General features: G+C 36.3%; 1 protein-coding gene across 1 annotated transcript in view; it reads left to right on the top strand.

The window, feature by feature from the left end:
• The first annotated feature begins 2,936 nt into the window (after window positions 1–2,936).
• Window positions 2,937–19,513, top strand: part of LOC116569989 — a 90,285-nt gene continuing 73,708 nt past the window's right edge. The window contains 3 exon segments of the mRNA XM_032306498.1: window positions 2,937–3,035; window positions 4,343–4,398; window positions 8,418–8,544. Of these exon segments, the coding sequence (XP_032162389.1) occupies window positions 3,023–3,035; window positions 4,343–4,398; window positions 8,418–8,544 (196 nt within the window). The 5' untranslated portion in view covers window positions 2,937–3,022.

Below are 19,513 nucleotides of genomic sequence, written 5' to 3' on the forward strand. Positions count from 1 at the left end.
CTCAATCCCAGGACCCTGAGAGAGGCTTAACCCACTGAGCCACCCAGGTGCCCCAAGACTTTTAAGGTGTACTAAAAAACACTGTTTGTGAGAAGCTGAGAAAAAGAAGTCCTGCTTATCTTATTTCTGACAGTTGCTTGAGGTCCATTATGAGAATAAAGAACCAGCTATGCTCAGAAGGGAAATCACAAGGGCTAATCCAGAAATTAAAACACACACACACACACACACACACACACACACACGAACTCAAGATCTCGCTCAATAGTACAAGCAGAAACTAGATAGCATATATGTAGGTGGAGCCTTAGAATATTAGGCCAAGAAGGATGAATTCTGTTTGGACAGGGCCAAATTTACCAACACAAGTATACTCACTGTGGAATCAGGAGCAGCCCAAGATGCATTTCACACCAATGAAATATATAGAGACAACTCATTGTATTGTAATTTCATTTTATTTTGCTTTGCAGATATTGTGGTGTCTTTTTCTTTTTTACAAACTGAAAGTTTTAATTTGTAAATCAGTTTACAAATTGAAGGTTTCGAGTTGTAAAAAGTGCAATAGCTGCAAAGCACAGTCAAGCAAGTCTATTAACAAAATTTTTCCAACATCACCTGCTCACTTCATGTTTCTGGGTCACATTTTGGTAATTCTCACAATATTTCAAACTTTATTATTGTATTTGCTATAGTGATCTGTGATCAGTGATTATGAGTTGCTGAAAGCTCAGAGGACAAATCTTTTATCAATAAAATATTTTTAATTAACCTATGTACATTGTTTTTAAGACATGATGCTATTGCATACTTAGTAAACAACAGTATAGTATAAGCATAACTTAACTATTACATACCTTGGGAAACCAAAAAATTTCATTTTGTTCACTTTATTGCAATATTCACTTTATTGTGGTAACCTTAAACCCAACCCACTATATATTCGAGATATGCCTGTGTTTTTTTAATGGGATCCTGACAAATATTTTTTTAAAACTCTTCTAAGTCATTCTCATATGCAGTTATCTTTTTTAGTGACCTGAAGGGATGTGCACTGGTAGCTCTTTGATAGTGAAGTCCATCGAAATGAAGTAGATGAACACCCACTTAGAATAATTCTTAAGATACATATCTATATATGAAATTTTGGGTCTCATGGGCAGAAAATTAACAAAAACCATTATATCAGGGCTTCAGATCCTCTTTCTAGTCATTGATATATCCTACTTTAAAGATAGAAGGCTTTGACTGAAGGGCAGACTGGGTCCCTTTGACAAAAGTCCTCACAACTTAGTTATATAATTAATCATTCTCCAAAAGTCCCCAAGGAGGCCAGTCAAATCTCCTTCAACTCAAATCTACAGTGCATAGTGTCATCATGGGAAGCTATGACTGCTTGCAGTCTCACTTAGGGCTGGTTCTGAAATGTGTAGAAAAGAAATCTTCCCAGTAGGCAGAGGTTTGAAGAGTTTTATTTACTTGTTCACTTTGTGAAGAAGAGACATGTCTTGAGTTTTATATTGATGGATGTCCAGTAGCTCAATGAGTTGTTGAGTAATAGGGGGCTAGACAAGAATAAGACTGGAAATTTGATGACAAAAAAGTCTAGAGGAGATACATGTGGAAGGAATTCCAAGAATAGGTATTGAATGAGGTTTATAAATGCTTAACTGAAAATAGGCCATGAGCAGAAAGAGTATAAGTGATGTTTGGGTATTTGTTCCTTTGGTTCTTCATGCTGAGCCATGTAATCAATGGCCATAATGATGCTTTCCTAAAGCCACTGCTCTCATAAGGATAACCTTTCTACTTCCAGGTTCTGGTAACATTACCTATATTCACTGTGAGCCCTGTGGCCATAATGCCTCCTTATCATCACTAGTTACAGGATGATTTACCAATCCTACCCATGTTTTTAGAGCCCTGTTTATTAGACTGTCCTCAAGATCCTACTGTTTGTCGACAACAGACATCTGTTTCTTAAGGGGACCCTGACTATTAGGTCCCCAAAACAACTTAGATCATAAAGTCCATGGGGATAGGGAATTTAATCTTTTATCTGAGGTTGCTATCCCACCATCTAGAATGTCTCTTGCACCACAGGTTTTCAATAAATGTTTATTAAATGAACATATGTAGTGACTACTTTCCCTCCATTACTAATCTTTATGTTAAAGTCAATCATTAATGATTTAATATAGTTTGAACAACATTTTTGTGCTTTTATTTGTAATTCCTTAAGGAATGACAAAGAATTATGTCAGCAAAAAACCAGCAAACTTGTTATGAACATGGAAGTCCGAGATAACAAAAAATTTGTTGAAAGAGAGAATTCATCATACATCCTACATACATCTACACCTGCAGCATCTGTCTTGACCCCCAGTAGAAGCTCCACACTGGGCTCCAAGGGCACCAAGTCAGAGCTCACAGGTCCGGTGGCTGTAAAGGGGTTGAAAAACTGTAAAGATTATAATTTTACAGCGTTATCATTTCAATCCTAAACACCTCGTCGTCATGCCTTTTTTTTTTTAACAAAATCATTTTTCCTACATAACTTCGAGGGGTTTTTTTTCACACTTCACCTAAGTAACCGTAATTTTAATATTTTCAATATCCGAACCATATTCAAGTTTTTTCATTGCCTCCAAATAACCTGAGGGGGGAAATGTTATTTCAATAGGGATTCAGTAGAGGAGCACCCTTTACATTTGGTAGAATTCACATTTCACCCTTAATCTCTTCGGGCTCTGACAGAACCTGAGCGAGAGAATTTTAAGAACAGCAGTCTCCAATTTTCTAAAAAGAGGAAATGCCAAAAAAGAGTGACTTTAACAGTGGCCGCGGAGGTCTATGGGAAATGTAGTCCTGACTTCTTAGCTTCCCCGCATGGCACTCTGGGAAGGGAATTCGGGGCTCCTTCTGCGCAAGGGCAGCCGTAGCTCCGCCTCCTCATTCGTCTAATCTTGGACTGCAGGAAAGCGGTTTGAGAGAACCCCCGGGTCTACTCGGAAAGTAAAGGATGAGAGCATGCGGTGAGAGTGCAGGGAGCTCTCTATGGGAGGGGCGCCCTTGTGTCTAGGAGCAAGAAGTCTTTGGGATACCCCTGGTAGACGCCTCGACCAGCCCTCTGTCAACATTAGGCCGGTGGGAGTGTTGGGGGATGTAGGGGGAGATCCCCGGCCCTCCGGCTCCGGTCGCGCAAGTGGGTCTGAGCCCAGTCTTGAGTAGGGGCTCCGTACGGTCCTGGATGTGTAGGGACAGTGTGGTTGGGCACGCCTGCAGCCCGACTTAGTGTCGGTGCGAGGCAAAGTGCGTCTGTAACGCTGATGGTGACCCTGAGTGCGGTGAGAGCCGGAGCACGGGAGCCAAAAAGGCCCGGGTAAATTTCCAGCAGAGGCGATAGAAGGAACCTGGGTAAGATTCGGGTTTCTCATCTCAAAATTGTATTAATACGACTGATCTAGGGAGTTGTTTTGAAACTTGGATCTAAGTCATCACTTTTAAAGTATTTAGACAAGTACCGGGCACTACGCACTGCGTAAATGACAACTGCTTTCACAGTTAGAAGACACTGTTGTTTTCATTGGACGGTTTATCATAACCTCACAACTACTTAAAATAAACAAACGGACAAAAATTAGAAAGCAACCCAGGCTTAGCTTGGTGAAACGATGTGCCCAGGTCACAAGCTAGCAGTGAGGGAGTTTGGATTCAAGGGCAGGTGTGCTTTACTTCCAGTCTTAAGCATTGTCTAAATATCAAACCTGCCTGAAACCAGCATCGCAGCGTTCATAGCACTAAGCAAAGTGGCCTGTCCCCAAATCCCCAAGGATATAAGGGAAGGTGAATGTAGATGAACTTTGATCATATGTCAGATATATTCTGGTATTTTTAGTGTCTCTTCAGGTCCCTTCGGTCAGAAAGAGGTTCCTAGCCTGTTCAGTATTTTCAGGCTGTCCTTTAAGTCTGATATTATAATGAATTCCAGGACTCTTGGTTTTTGCCCCTAAAATGAGTTCTTAGGTCCCAATTATGTTGTCTCATCCTTTGACGTACGCTGATTCAACTAATCTGTTGCTTTGTGTTAGTCACGAGGAAACATGCATTATTATTAAATCAATCAAGCAAATTTTATGTTCGCTCAGTAAAAAATTGCAGAATTAAGCCCACAGTAATTTCAGAGTCACACAAAGACAAGTGGTACATGATCTTTCTCATTCCTTTTCAAGGTCCAGAGGGTCCCAGGCCTATGGGGAGGATGATCCTCCAACTGCTGAGATGTGGGGCGGTGTAAAACAGGCTAGATCTCGTGACCTCTATCTTCTTTCTGTCCCCTCAGCTGAACCACAGTTCTCTACACTCTCCCAAGATCCACAGAAAATGAACACACCTCAGGTGAGCTTTTCATTTATTCCCTACTTAGTATTGTAATGGATTTTTGAGGTTTAGACAGATCCATGTATTAAATGAAAAAGGAGATCTAGAAATATGTCTTGAACCAAAATATACGCTGTTTGACTATCAGCTGTGATGTTTTCTTTCAGCTTTTGGTAGGTAACCTTTGTTAGAGTAGGGTTACGTTCCATCCATGTACCAGGTTGCTAAGATTTCATGTTAGTCATGAATATGCATTGAATTATCTATTGTCTCTTCTGTATGGATTGGAATAAAACTAAAGCTTATTTCCTTTCATCTGTGAGTACTGTAAACAGTATAACATATTTTCTATATTAACTTAAATTCCTGTATGGAGCTTAGTTGCTAAAAGTGTGGTAAGTTTCTTCTTACATATTTTCCTCGGGCCTTTTGCTAATACTGTATTCAGGGTTTATGTTTCTGTATCCACAAGTTGGATTAGACTATAGTTTTTTGTTTTTCTGTCCAATTATGGTATCATGGTCATAGTCTTATGAAAGTAAATGGAGAACTTTTCTGCTCCTTTTCTTTTCTAGCAATTTAGATGAGAAAGTTGTACTACATGAGGGTTTTTGTGAAATTTGTACATATAGATTTAGACCTTTAGAAGACTTTAGCATAAAGACTCTCTGGTGTTGACTTATCAGGCATAAGTCTATATGGCATTTGTATTTTTTCCTTTTATTTTCAGATTTATTTATTTGAGAGAGAGAGAAAACTTGGGGGAGGGGCACAAAGAGAGGGAGAGAAAGAATCTCAAGAGGAGTACTTGCTCAGCACAGAGCCCAACACAGGGCTCGATCCCATGACACTGAGGTCATAACCAAAGCTGAAATCAGGAGTCGGATGCTTAACTGACTGAGCCACCCAAGCACCCCTGTGTTTTTTCTTAATACAATTTTTGGTACTACATTCTCATAGAAAATCGTTCATTTTATTTACATTTTTAATGTATTTTCATGAGCTTGTTCATAGCATTCTGTTAGTTTCAAAGTCTTTATCTATTATATCAGTAATCCCTTTTTTCAATCAGCTTTTAAATTTTACTTTAGCCTAAAGGCTGCTAATCAGAAAAGGACAAAATATGTTCTACTTGGCCCAGTCTGAAACCCGGAATTTCAGGGTCTGAGATTCTAAATATTTTATTTAGACAGTGAACTCTAAATATTGGGAATTTAGGGACATATACTGGTCCTACTTGTGCTCTCTACCTTTGCCTACCTACCTGTCAGCACCATTTGTTGACAAAAATATACTTCGTCCATTGAATAGTGTTGGCATCTCTGTGGGAAACCAATCCACAATGCATGTAGGGTCTCTTTCTATTCTCTGTTCACCTCTGATGATCAGTGTAATCCATTTGCTAATACCAGACTATCCTAATGAGTGTCTCTTTACAGTAACTCTTGAAGTCAGATAATATAAGTCTTTCAACTTTCTTCTTTTTTAAAATTGTTTTGGATAGTCTAGGTCCTTCGCTTCTTTATAGAAAGTTTTAAAAATCTTGTCTGTCTCTAGATAAATAAAATCTTTAAAAAAAAAAAAAATCTTGTCTGTCTCAAAGACACTTGCTGAGATTTTGATTTTGAGAGAGTGCACACGAACAAGGGTGAGGGGTAGAGGGATAGAGAGGTAGAGGGAGAGGGAAAAGCAGGCTCCCCATTAAACAGGGAACCAGCTGTGGGCTCGATCCCAGAGTCCTGGGATCATGACCTAAACCAAAGGCAGATACAACCAACTGAGCCACCCACATACCCCAAGGCAGTTGACTTTTATGTCAAATCTAGGGGTTTTTTCATTAATGTTCCTGGATTTTCAGTCATAATTGGGCATTTCCCACTCTAATGTAAAATAATTGTTCTGTGTAGCCTTCTGGAATTTTATTTTATTTTTTACAGTAGATCCTGAATACATTTTGATATTTATCCTGCTCGGTGGTACAAGATAGTAGTCTTTTCCCAGACGGACAACTAGTTACCCTGTGATATTTTAGTGTCCAGACTTTTCCTCATGCATTTGAATGATGTCACTTGTATTCAAATAGGAAATTTACTCTGCTAATCATTCTTCCTATTACACACTTGGTTCTAGGTCCTGTTCAGTTTAAGTTTGGATGTCTTTTTAGGCTCTCATCACTTCCCTGCTCGGGCCCACGTCTGTGTTTATATTAAGTTGTGGCCAACATTATCCTGTTTTGCTTATCTAATACTTTCCTACCCTCTATCTTCCAGAATTTGTTCAAATTTGGGGGGTTTCTGCTGGGTCATTTCTCTCTATTCCTCTTTTGTCATACTTTTATATACTTGCTTCGTATTTCCCTGTGTTTTTAAAGGCAGAAAGGTAAATGTGTATGCTCAGTCTATTCCCTTGAACTAGATGAATCATGCTTTTAATTCTTTTTTCTTTTAATTTCCATTACTCTAATATTTCCAGTTTTTCTTTCTAACATTTCAGAATTCTTTCTCAGCCTTCATGGCTTTTCTTTTTCTACCTGCCTCTTAAATTTTGCTATTTCCTTGAATTCTCTACTTAGTCTTTTTTGCTCCTGTTTTTCTGTCCTTTTTGAGTCATCTCTTTTTTCCGATGATTTCAGCTAGCCATCTTAATGACTGCTATCTCCTAATTCCTTATTTTCATTTTAGACCTCTGTCTGTTCCAAAATCATGCAACCAACAATGAAATAAATAATTCCCCCTATATTTTCAATAGGTATTTTGAGTGCAAACGAAGAACATCTGTCTCACAATGACCCAATCTCTGACTCTACTTAATTCTTCCAGTCTCTGCAAATGGCATCCATATTTACCCAGTTGTTTGTGCAGCATCTCTGTAGATAGGTGCACAGGAAAATAATGAGCAGATTTTTGTTTCCTGTAAGGATTAATTTCCCATTCTTCATCTTTGCTTTAATGTAAGTCATCTTTTAAATTAGTTATTTTGTTTTGCTGCTTAAGACATTATCCACCTTTCATATAGAGCAATAGTTCCTAACTGGAGGTGATTTGCACCCCAGGAGATGTTTGGCAGTGTTTGGAGATATTTTTGATTGTCAGAACTGGGATGTTGATGACATCTAATCAGTAGGAGACAGAGATATTGATATATACACTAAAATACACAGGACAGTCTTCCACAAAAATAGCATTATCTGGTCCACAGTGTCAGTAGTGCCAAGATGAAGAAATCCTGTTGTTTTCTTTAAATTATTATTTTAGCCACCATGAAATACATCATTAGTTTGGTTTTTTTGATTTTTAAACTTTATTTTTTCAGTGTTCCAAGTTTCATTGTTTATACATCACACGCCGTGCTCCATGCATTACGTGCCCTCCTTAATTCCCACCACCAGGCTTACCCAACCTCCTATCCCTCCTCCTCCAAAATCCTCAGTTTGTTTCTCAGAGTCCACAGTCTCTCATGGTTTACATTGTTAGTTTTTGATGCAGTGTTCTAAGAGTCATCTTTTATATACAATACCCAGTGTATTGCCTAAATACATATTGTACATAAACAAAGAAATCCTATTCTAAAGCATTGCTCCTGAAATATGAATCTGGTGGTGTGTAAATACTTCCCCAGTCTCACATGTATTCTCTTCATTAGTTCTCTATTACCCCAGCAGAGATCTCCAGACTGGTATGTGTAGACTCTACCAGGTGCTCAACATAATCTGTTGGTGTATGGGAAATGCAGACAGGAATCCTATTTATAATAATTTTACCTTAAAAAATAAGTCACTAGTTTTCTCATGATATTAAGTGGCAATATATGTATATAAATTAAAAATAAATATAAATAAATCAGAGCATGAGAGTTTTTTTTAACTTATCATGAGTATATCCCTGAAATATAAGACAGAGTTGAGCCATGATAGTCATCCTTTATAGCATTTTGTTTTAAACTCTAAACAGTAAAAACAGTAAGACTTAGTTTCCAAAAATTTTTTTTCCATGTGCCTGATTCTGGCCCTCAGATTGATCAGAAATGTGCTGTTGCAGGCAACAGTGTCATTCAAGGATGTGACTGTGGAGTTTACGCAGGAGGAGTGGCGACAGATGGACTCTGCTCAGAGGACCCTGTACAGAGATGTGATGCTGGAGAACTATAGCCACCTCGTCTCAGTGGGTGAGCAGACCTTACCACCCTTTTGACTGCATGTTCTAGTTTTCTTTTTTCTTTTTAAAATGTCAGTCACTCTTGTTGAGGTGTGTTTAACAGAAAATAAAACTCGGGACTTTTCAGTGTTTAAGTCAGTGAGTTTTGAAAAATTATATAGTAGATTTTTATCATCAAACTCATAATTTGGAATGTTTCCATCACCCCTAAAAGATTCTTGTACCCCTTTGCAGTGAGTCCCCTGCGCCCATCCCTAACTCTCTTATCTCACTTAACACACTTTCTAATGCAAGCACTTTGCCTCTTCTCAGATTTTGTATAAATAGAATCATAAAGTATATACTCTCTATTGTCTGGCTTCTTTCACTTAGCATAAATGCTTTTGAGCCTCATGGATGTGTGTGTCTTCCTTTCAGTTGATAGATCCAGGGTCTTTCTTCCAGTCTGGGGCTATTATGAATAAAGCTGCTATGAACATTTATACAAGTCTTTGTATCAACATGTTTTAATTTCCCTTGTGTAAATACCTAGGAGTGGGTTAGCTGGGTCTTCTACTAAGTTTATATGTAACTTTGTAAGAAACTGCCAAATGTTTCCAAGTTGGCTCTACTGTTTTTCATGCCCATGAGCAATGTCTGAGGGTTCTCATTGCTCTTTGGTTACCAACATTTGGTTTGGTAAGTCTTACTATTTTTAACCATTCTACTTAAGATCTAGTTATATCTTACAGTGTTTTAATTTGTATTTCCCTGATGATTAACTATATGGAACCTCTTTTTATGTGCTTTTTTTTTTTTTTTTTTTTTGCTTTTTAACCAATAATAATCTCCTTTATTGGAGGGATCACATTTTCAGCTCCATTTTTTTAGTTTAGTTTTTTGGGCTTTTTCATCTCAGAAGTTCAGACTTCTGTCTAATACATGTTTTACAAACTTTTTCGCTCTATCTTTGTCTCGCCTTTTTAAGAAGAAAATGTTTTCCAGTTATTACTATTTTATATAAACTTTTGAAGAAGCTTTTTAATGATGATAATTGGCTCAATTTTATTCTTCAAAAATTTCCCCTAGTGCTTATATCTTACATAACTGTAATATAGCAATGCTAGTAAATAGGCATTGGTACAGTGTGTATAAATAGCTCTATGCCATTTTATCTCATGTGGAGATTTGTGTAAACACCACAACAATCAAGATATAGAACTATATCATGCTACCTATTTATAATCATACCCATCTCCTCTCCCACACTATCCCTAATCTCTACCAACTACTAATCCACTCTTCATCTGAATACTAGGTTAGTATTAGTTAGTACTAGATTAGTATTTCACTATATGAATATAACATTTATTTAGCCATTCATCTGTTAGAAGACATTTTATTATAAATAAAGCTGCTGTGAACATTCATGTTCAAGTTTTTGTGTGAACATAAATTATTATTCTCTGGAATAAACGCCTACGAGTATGATTGGGGTTATATGGTAAGTATATTTCGCTCTTTAAAAACTGCCAAACTATTTCTCAGAATGGCTGCACCATTTTGCATTTCCACCAGCAATATATGAGAAATCTAGTTACTCCCCATTTTTCCTAGTATTTGGTGTGATAACTATTTTTTTAAATAGTGGTTGTAATGGGTATATAGTGTAGCTCAACATGGTCTTAATTTGCATCTCCTTGATGGCTAAGGATGTCAAATATTTCTAATACTCCTATGCCATCTATGTATCCTTAGGAAAGTGTCTGTTTATGGCTTATATGCATTTTTTCCATCTTCACTGCTATGTAATGACAAAAATTATATATTTTAGCTGTACAACTTGATATTTTGATATATTTACACATTCTGAGTCAGTTGCCACAATCAAGCTAAATAACATATCCATGACCTGGCCTAGTTACCTTTGTTTTCTTGGCGGTGAGAACACTTCAAATCTGCCATCTTGGCAAATTTCTAGTAAACAATACAGTATTTTTAACTATCCTCAGATTGCTGTATGTGTAGATCTTCATAACTTACTCCTCTTGCATAACTGAACTTTATAACCATTCACCAACATCTCCCCATTCCCCATCTCCCCAGCCCCTGGCAACCACCATTCTACTTTCTCTCTATGAGTTTGACTCTTTTAGATCCACCAACATCCATATTTGTCTTTCTCTGTCTGGTTTATTTCATTTAGCATAATGCCTTCCAGATTTATCCATGTTGGGGCAAATGTCAGGATTTCCTTCCCCTTTTTTGGCTGCATAATGTTCCTGTGTGTGTGTATGTGTGTACACATCTTTAATCATTTATCCATCAACAGTTAGATTGTGTCTTGGCTATTGTGAATAAAGCGGCAAAGAACATGGGAGTGCAGATATCTCTTTGAGATCCTGATTTCATTTCCTTTGGACATATACCCAGAAATGGAATTCCTGAATTATAGGGTAGTTCAAAATTTTTTTAAGATTTTATTTTTTAAGTAATCTGTACACCTAGTGTAGGGCTTGAAATTACAACTGCAAGATCAAGCTGTACCAGCTGAGCCAGCCAGACACCCCAGGGTAGTTCTATTTTTAGCTTTTTGAGGAACCACCACACTGTTTTCTGTAATGTCTGCCCCAGTTTACATCCCCACCAATAGTGCCCAAGGGTTATGTTTTCTCCACATCCAACATGTGTTGTCTTTTGTCTTTTTGATAATCATCGTTTTCTAACAGGTGTGAAGTGATACCTCATTTTCTAACATGTGTGAAGTGATACCTCACTGGTTTTCATGTGCATTTCCCTAATGTTATATATACTATAGCTTTGTGTAATGTATTTTGAAGTCCAGAAGTGTGATGCCTCTAACATTGTTCTTTCTCAAGATTGCTTTGGCTCTCTAGGGCCTTTTGCGGTTACATAAATTTTAGCAATTTTTTCTTTTTTTCATTTTTTTTTTCTCTGTAAAGAATACCATTGGGATTTGGATAGGAATTGCACTGAATGTGTAGATCACTTTAGGTAGTATGGACATTTTGAATAGTATTAATTCTTCAATCCATGAACATAGAATGTTTTTCCATTCATCTGTATCTTTAATTTTTTTTGGTCAGTGTTTTATAGTATTTAGTATACTTTTTAGTCTTTTAGCTTCTTGGTGGCTTATTCCTAAGTGGTTTTAAATTTTATTCATTGTTAGTATATAGACACCGTGTTGATTTTGTATCCTCCAACTTTACCAAATTTATTAGTTTTAACAGATTTTTTTTATTGTCTAGGGTTTTCTACATAGAGAATAGTGTCATCTGCAAACAGATAATTTTACTTCTTCCCTTCAGGTTTGGATGCATTTTATTTCTTTTTCTTGTCTACTTGCACTGGGTAGAATTTCCAATACTATGTTGAATAGAATTGGTGAGCGTGGACATCCTGGACATCCTTGTACTGGATCTTATAGCCTTCAGTATTCTCCCCATTGATTATGATCTTTACTGTGGACTTTTCATATATGCCTTTATTGTATTGAGAATATGTACTTCTAGATCTGTTTTGTGGAGAATTTTAATCATGAATGAATGTTGAGCTTTGTGAAATGATTTTTCTCAGTCTTTTGATATGATCACATGTTTTTATTTCTCTCATTTCTTTATGTGGTGTATCACACAGATTGATTTGCATGTAAACAGCCTTGCATCCAGGGATAAATCCTATTTATTCATGATATAATGATCCCTTTAAATGTGCTGTTAAATTCACTTTGCTAGTCTTCTGAAAATTTTTGAATCTTTGCTCATCAGGGATATTAGCTTATAGTTTTCTTATGATGTAGTCCTCTGATTTTAGAATCAAGGCAATGGTGACCTCATAAAATGAGTTTGGAAATGTTCTTTGTTCCATTATTTGAAAGGCTTGAAGAAAGATCGGTATTTAAATGTCTGGCAGAATTCTGCAGTTTAGCCTTCTGACCCTGAGCTTTTCTTTGTCAGGAGACTTTTTATTAATAATTCAGTCTGTTTTATTTATCATAGGTCTGTTTAGGCTTTGTATTTTATTTTGATTCAGGAGTATAGGTTGTATATTTGTAGGAATTTATCCATTTCTTCTACATTAATCAATTTGTTTGCATAGTTGTTCATATTAGTCCCTTGTGATCCTTTTTATTTCAAAGGAATCTCTTATAATATCTCCTCTTTCCATTTTCTTTTTACTTGAGTTATCTCTTTTTTTAGTCTAGTCTAAGGGTTTGTTCATTTTGTTTACTTTTTTCAAAATACCAACTGTTAGTTTTCCTGATTTTTCTATTCTGTTCTCCATGACATTTATTTCTGCTCTAACCTTTAATTTTTATTATAAAAATATTATTTTATTTTACTTTACCTTAGTTTATTTTAGTTTAGTTTAATTAGTTATTCATCAACGAGTGCTCATTATATCAAGTGCCCTCCTTAATGCCCATTACTCAGTTACCCCAACACCCAGTTCACCTCCCCTCCAGTACCCTCAGTTTGTTCCCTAGAGTTAAGAGTCTCTTATGGTTTGTCTTCCTCTGTTTTTGTCTTATTTTATTTTTCCATTCCTTCTCTTAATGTTCATGCTTTGTTTCTTAAATTCCACATATGAGTGAAATCATATGGTATTTGTCTTTTTCTGATGGACTTATTTCATTTAGCAAAATATACTCTGGTGCCATCCACATCATTGCAGATGGCAAGATTTCTCTCTTTTTGATGACCGAGTAACATTCCACTGTATATATATACCATATCTTCTTTATCCATTCATCAGTTCTTTATCCATTTGGGCTCTTTCCATATTTTGGCTATTGTGAACATTGCTGCTGTAAACATTGGGGTGCGTGTGCCCCCTTCAAATCACTATTTTTGTATCATGATAAACATGATATTATGATAAACACCTAGTAGTGAAATTGCTAGGTGATAGGATAGCTCTATTTTTAACTTTTTGAGGAACCTGTATACTGTTTTCCAGAGTGACTGCACTAGTTTTCATTTCCACCAACAGTGTAAGAGGGCTCCCTTTTCTCCACTTCCTCAAACATCTGTTGTTTCCTAAGTTGTTAATTTTAGCCATTCTGACTGGTGTGAGGAAGTATCTCATTGTGGTCTTGATTTGTATTTCCCTGATGCTGAGTGATGGTGAGCATTTTTTCATGTGTCTGTTACCACTTATATGTCTTCTCTAGAGAAATGTCTGTTCATGTCTTCTGCCCATTTCTTGATGGGATATTTTGGGTTTTGAGTGTTGAGTTCGATAAGTTCTTTATAGGTTTTGGATACTAGCCCTTTATCTCACAAGACATTTACATATATCTTCTCCCATTCCATGGGTTGCCTTTTCAGTTTTGTCAACTGTTTTCTTTGCTGTGCAGAAGCTTTTTGTCTTGATCAGCTCCCAATAGTTCACTTTTGCTTTTGTTTCCCTTCTTTGGAAATGTGTCTTGCAAGCAGTATCTGGGGCTGAGGTCAAAGAGATTGCTGCCTCTAGGATTTTGATGGATTCCTATCTCACATTTAAGTCTTTGATCCATTATGAATTTATTTTTGTGTATGGTTTGAGAAAGTTGTCCAGTTTCATTCAGCATGTTGTTGTCCAGTTTTTCCAACACCATTTGTTGAAGAGACTTTTTTTTTCCATTGGATATTCCTTCTTGCTTTGTCAGAGATTAATTGACCATAGAGTTGAGGGTCCAGTTCTGGGTTCCCCTTTCTGTTCCATTGATCTATATGTCTGTTTTTCTGTCAGTACCATCTTGTCTTGATGATTATAGCTTTATAATACAGGTTGAAGTTTGGAATTGTGATGCCTCCTGTTTTGTTCTGCTTTTTCAACATTGTTTGAGCTTTCTAGGATCTTTTTTGGTTCCATATAAATTTCAGAATTGTTTGTTCTAGCTCTATGAAAAATGATTGTGTTCTTTTGTTAGGGATTGCATTGAATGTGTAGATTGCTTTGGGTAGCATAGACATCTTAACAACATATGGTCTTCTAATCCATGAGCATGGAATGTTTTTCCATTTGTGCCTTCCTCAATGTCTATCATAAGTGCTCTGTAGTTTTCAGAGTACAGATTTTTATGTCTTTGGTTAGGTTTATTCCCAGGTATCTTATGGTTTTTGGTGCAATTGTAAGTGGCATCAATTCCTTGATTTCTCTTTCTACTGCTTCATTATTGATGTACAGGAATACAACAGACTTATGTACATTGATTTTATAGCCTGCAAATTTGTTGAAGTCCTCTATTAGTTCTAGCAACTTTTTAGTGAAGTCTTTTGGCTTTTCTACATAAAGTGTCACGTCATCTGTGAAGGGTGAAAATTTGACTTCTTCTTTGTCTATTTGGATGCCTTTTATTTCTTTTTGTTGTCTGGTTGCTGAGGCTAGGACTTCCAGTATTATGTTGAACAACAGTGGCAAGAGTGGACATCCCTTCCATGTTCCTGACCTTAGGAGAAAAGTTCTTAGTTTTTTCACCATCGTGAATGATGGCCTTTATGATGTTGACATATGTTCCTTCTATCCCTGCTTTGCTGAGAGTTTTTATCAAGAAAGGATGCAGTTTTTTGTCAAATGGCTTTTTCTGCATCTGTTGAGAGGATCATTTGGTTCTTATCCTTTCTTTCATTAATTTGGTGTATCATGTTGATTGATTTGCAGATGTTGAGCCACTCTTATAGCCCAGGAATAAATCCTACTTGGTGCTGGTGAATAATCCTTTTAATATACTGTTAGATCTGATTAGCTAGTATCTTGTGGAGAATTTTTGCATTCACCAGGGATATCAGTCTGTAATTCTTGTTTTTTGTGGGTCTCTGCCTGGTTTGGGGATCAGTTTAATTAATACTGTCCTCATAAAGGGAATTTGGACCTTTTCCTTCCATTTCTATTTTTTGGAAAAGTTTCAGAAGAATAGGTATTAATTCTTTTTTAAGTGTTTGGTAGAATTTCCCTGGGTAGCCGACTGGCACTGGACACTTATTGTTTATTGGGAGATTTTTGATTACTACTTCAATTTCTTGCTGGTTATGTGTCTGTTTAGGTTTTCTGTTTCTTCCTATTTCAGTTTTGTTAGTTTATACATTTCTAGGAATGTATCCATTTCTTCCAGGTTACCTAATTTGTTGGCATATTGTTACTCATAATACTCTCTTATAATATTTCTTTGGTGTTTGTTGCGATCTCTCCTCTTTATTTATTTATTTATTTTATCTCTCCTCTTTAATTCATGATTTTATCTGTTTGGATCCTCTCTCTTTTCTTTTGGTAAGTCTAGCTAAGAGTTTGTAAATTTTTGTTAATTCTCACAAAGAACCAACTCCTTGTTTCATTGATCTGTTCTACTGTTTTTTTCTTTATTTCTGTATCATTGATTTCTGCTCTAATCTTTATTATTTCCCTTCTTGTTCTGGATTTAAGCTTTATTTCCTCTTATTTTTCCAGCACCTTTGGGTGTAAGGTTAGGTCATGTATTTGAGACTTTTCTTGGTTCTTGATGAAGGCCTGTATTGGTATGTACTTCCCTCTTCAGACTGCCTTTGCTGCATCCCAATGGATTTAGACTGTGTATTTTCATTTTCATTTCCTTCCATGTATTTTTAAAATTCTCCTTTGAAGTGGCGGGGGTGTGGGAGGTTGGAGTACCAGGTGGTGGGTATTATAGAGGGCACGGATTGCATGGAGCACTGGGTGTGGTGAAAAAATAATGAATACTGTTTTTCTGAAAATAAATAAATTGAAAAACTTAAAAAAAAATTCTCCTTTAATTTCCTGGTTGACCCATTCATTCTTTAGTAGAATGTTCTTTAATCTCCATGTATTTATGCCCCTTCCAAGTTTTTTCCTGTGGTTGACCTCAAGTTTCATAACATTGTGGTCCAAAAATATGCGTGGTATGCTCTCAACCTTTTTGTACTGGTTGAATCCTGATTTGTGACCCAGTATGTGATCTATTTTGGAGAATGTTCCATGTATACTGTAAAAGAATGAGTATTCTGTTGCTTTAGGAGGAAATGCTCTGAATATATCTGTTAAGTCCATCTGGTCCAGTGTGTCATTCAGAGTCTTTGTTTCCTTATTGATCTTCTGCTTAGACGATCTGTCCCTGGCTATGAGTGGGGTATTAAGTATTATTAACTTAACATATTAGTATTATTGCATTAATATGTTAGTATTATTGCATTATTCTCAATGAGCTTCTTTAAGTTTGTTATTAACTGTTTTATATGTTTGACTGCTCCCATGTTGGGGACATAAATATTTATAATTGTTAGAACTTCTTGTTTGATAGACCCTTTTATTATGATAGAGCATCCTTCTTCATCCATTATTACAGTCTTTGATTTAAAATTTAGTTTGTCTGATAAAAGGATGGCTACTCTAGCATTGTTTCCATGTCCATTAGCATAATAAATGATTCTCCACCTGCTCACTTTCAATCTGCAGATGTCCTTGCATCCAAAATGAGTCTCTTGGGTTTTTTGGTTTTGGTTTTGTTTTGTTTTGTTTTTTTAATCCATTCTGATACCCTTTTTCTTTTGATTAGAGCATTTAGTCCAGTTTACATTCAGAGTAATTATTGAAAGATACGAGTATAATGCCATTATATTACCTGTAAAGTCACTTCCTATAGATTATTTCTGTTCCTTTCTAGTATTTTTTACTTTTGATCTCTCTTTCTGCTCAAAGGGTTCCCTTTAATATTTCTTGCAGGACTGGTTTAGTGTTGATGAACTCCTTTAGTTTTTGTTTGTCCTGGAAACTTTATCTCTCCTTCTATTCTAAATGACAGTCTTACTGGATAAAGTATTCTTGGCTGCATATTGTTCCCATTTAACATGTTGAATAAATCATGCCACTACTTTCTGTCCTGCCAGGTCTCTGTGGATTGGTCTGATGCCAGCCTTTGTGTCTGCCCTTGTAGGTTAAGGACCTTTTTTCCTGAGCTTCTTTCAGAATTCTCTCTTTATCCTTGTATTTCGCAAATTTCACTATGTTATGTCATGGTGTTGACCTGTTTATGTTGATTTGGAGGGGAGTTCCCTGTGCCTCTTGGACTTGAATGCCTCTTTCCTTCCCCAGAGGAAGGAATTTCTCAGCTGTAATTTGTTCAAATAGACCATCCACCCCTTCCTCCCTGCTATTCTTCCTCTGGAACTCCTATGATACAGATACTATTTTGCTTTATGGAATCTCTGAGTTTTGTCTACATTCATGATCTAGTAGTTTTCTTTCCCTCTTCAGCTTCATTATTTCCATAATTTTATATTCTTTATCACCTGTTTCCTCCTCTGCTACTTCAGTCCTGGTAGTGATTTTATCCAATCTGTTTTGCATCTCAGTTACAGTATCTTTTAATTCTGCTTGGCTAGTTTTTTGGTCTTATCTCTGCAGTAAGGTTTTCCTCTGGTGTCCTCTGTGCTTTTTCAAGTCCAGCTAGTAGTCTTATGACTGTTGATCTAAATACTTGCTCAGATATCTTGCTTATATCTGCTTTAAGCAGGTTCCTTGCTGTGATGTCTTCTTGACCTTTCTTTTGGGGAGAATTCCTCCATCTTGTCATTTTGGCTAAGTTTCTATCTTTTGCATGTTATGAAAGCTTATTATGTTTCCTGCACCTCAGAGTAATACTATATTAGGAAGAGATCATACAGCGTGTAGGGCCTGGCAGCTCAGGAGGTGTGCTGTGTGCACTCTGCTGTTGTGTTTTAGCTGTTCTTTCCCACTGGTCCATCCCCTGCAGAGTTCCACCTAACCTGTTTGCAGTGGGAAGTGTTTGGACGTTGATCTAGGTGTGTTTTGATTTGTTTGTTGAAAAAAAGTCTGATCCTAAAAAAGAGAAAAGGGAATAGAATAATAACACCGACAAGAAAACCCAGGCAGACAATAAGAAAAACTATAAGCCTGACTGAAAAAGGGAAAGGGAAAAAAATGAAAGAAAAAAGGAAGCCTGACCCAAAATAAAAGAAGAAGAAGAAGAAGAAAGAAAGAAATCTTAGATTAGTAATTTCTTTCTTCTTTCTGTTAGGTGCACTTAATGCTATAAACTCTTCTCTGAGTACTGCTTAACTGCATTATACAAATTTATTGTCATTTAAAGATATTTTCAGAATTTCTCTTGTGACTTATTTTAGTGCATTATTTAGAAGTATGCTGGTTAATTTCCAAATATTTAGGAATATTCCTGCTGTCTGACTGTACTTGATTTCCTATCTACTTCTTGTGTAATGGGAAAACATATTGTTTTAACTTGTACACATTTAAATTTGTTAAAATATGGTATGTGACCTAGAATGTGTTCTCTTTTGGTGAATGTTTCATGTATACTTCAGGCGAATGTGTATTCTTCTGTTGTTAGAATAGCCTTAATATATGTGAATAGGTCCAAGTTGGTCGCTAGTGATGTTCAAGTCATCTATATCCTTAGGAATCTGCCTTCCTAATCTATCAGTGTTAACAGAGTAGAGCTTAACGCTCCAAATCTAACAGTGAGTTTTGTTTTATTTCTTTTCTGTTTTATCAGTTTTTGCCTCATATATTTTCAAGCTCTGTTTTTAGGTACATAAATACCTAGAACTGTTATGTCTTCTTATAGAGTCAACCCCTTATCAACCCCTTATCAGTAGGTAATGCCCTGGTAATATGTGTGATATTTGGTAATCTTCTATGTTTTGAAGTGTTCTTTCTCTGAAGTTAATACAGTTCAATTTTTTTTCTTTGAGAAGTGTTAGCATGATATATTTTTCTTTATCTTTTACTTTTTAATCTATCTGAGTCTTTGCATATAAAGTGTGTTTCTTATAGTCCCAGCATAGAGTTCCCTTCTACCTTTTTTATTTAACCTATCTGACAGCCTCTTTTTTTTTTTTTTTTTTTTTGGATTTTTAGACCATTCACATTTGTGGTGACTAATGGATGTAGTTGGAATAAATTTTCTGTAACTTTTCTAGTCATTGAATTTGTTCATTGGTTTCCCCACCAATTCCTTTTTC

This window comes from Mustela erminea, chromosome 12 (assembly GCF_009829155.1).
Source record: "Mustela erminea isolate mMusErm1 chromosome 12, mMusErm1.Pri, whole genome shotgun sequence".
Classification (NCBI taxonomy): domain Eukaryota; kingdom Metazoa; phylum Chordata; class Mammalia; order Carnivora; family Mustelidae; genus Mustela; species Mustela erminea.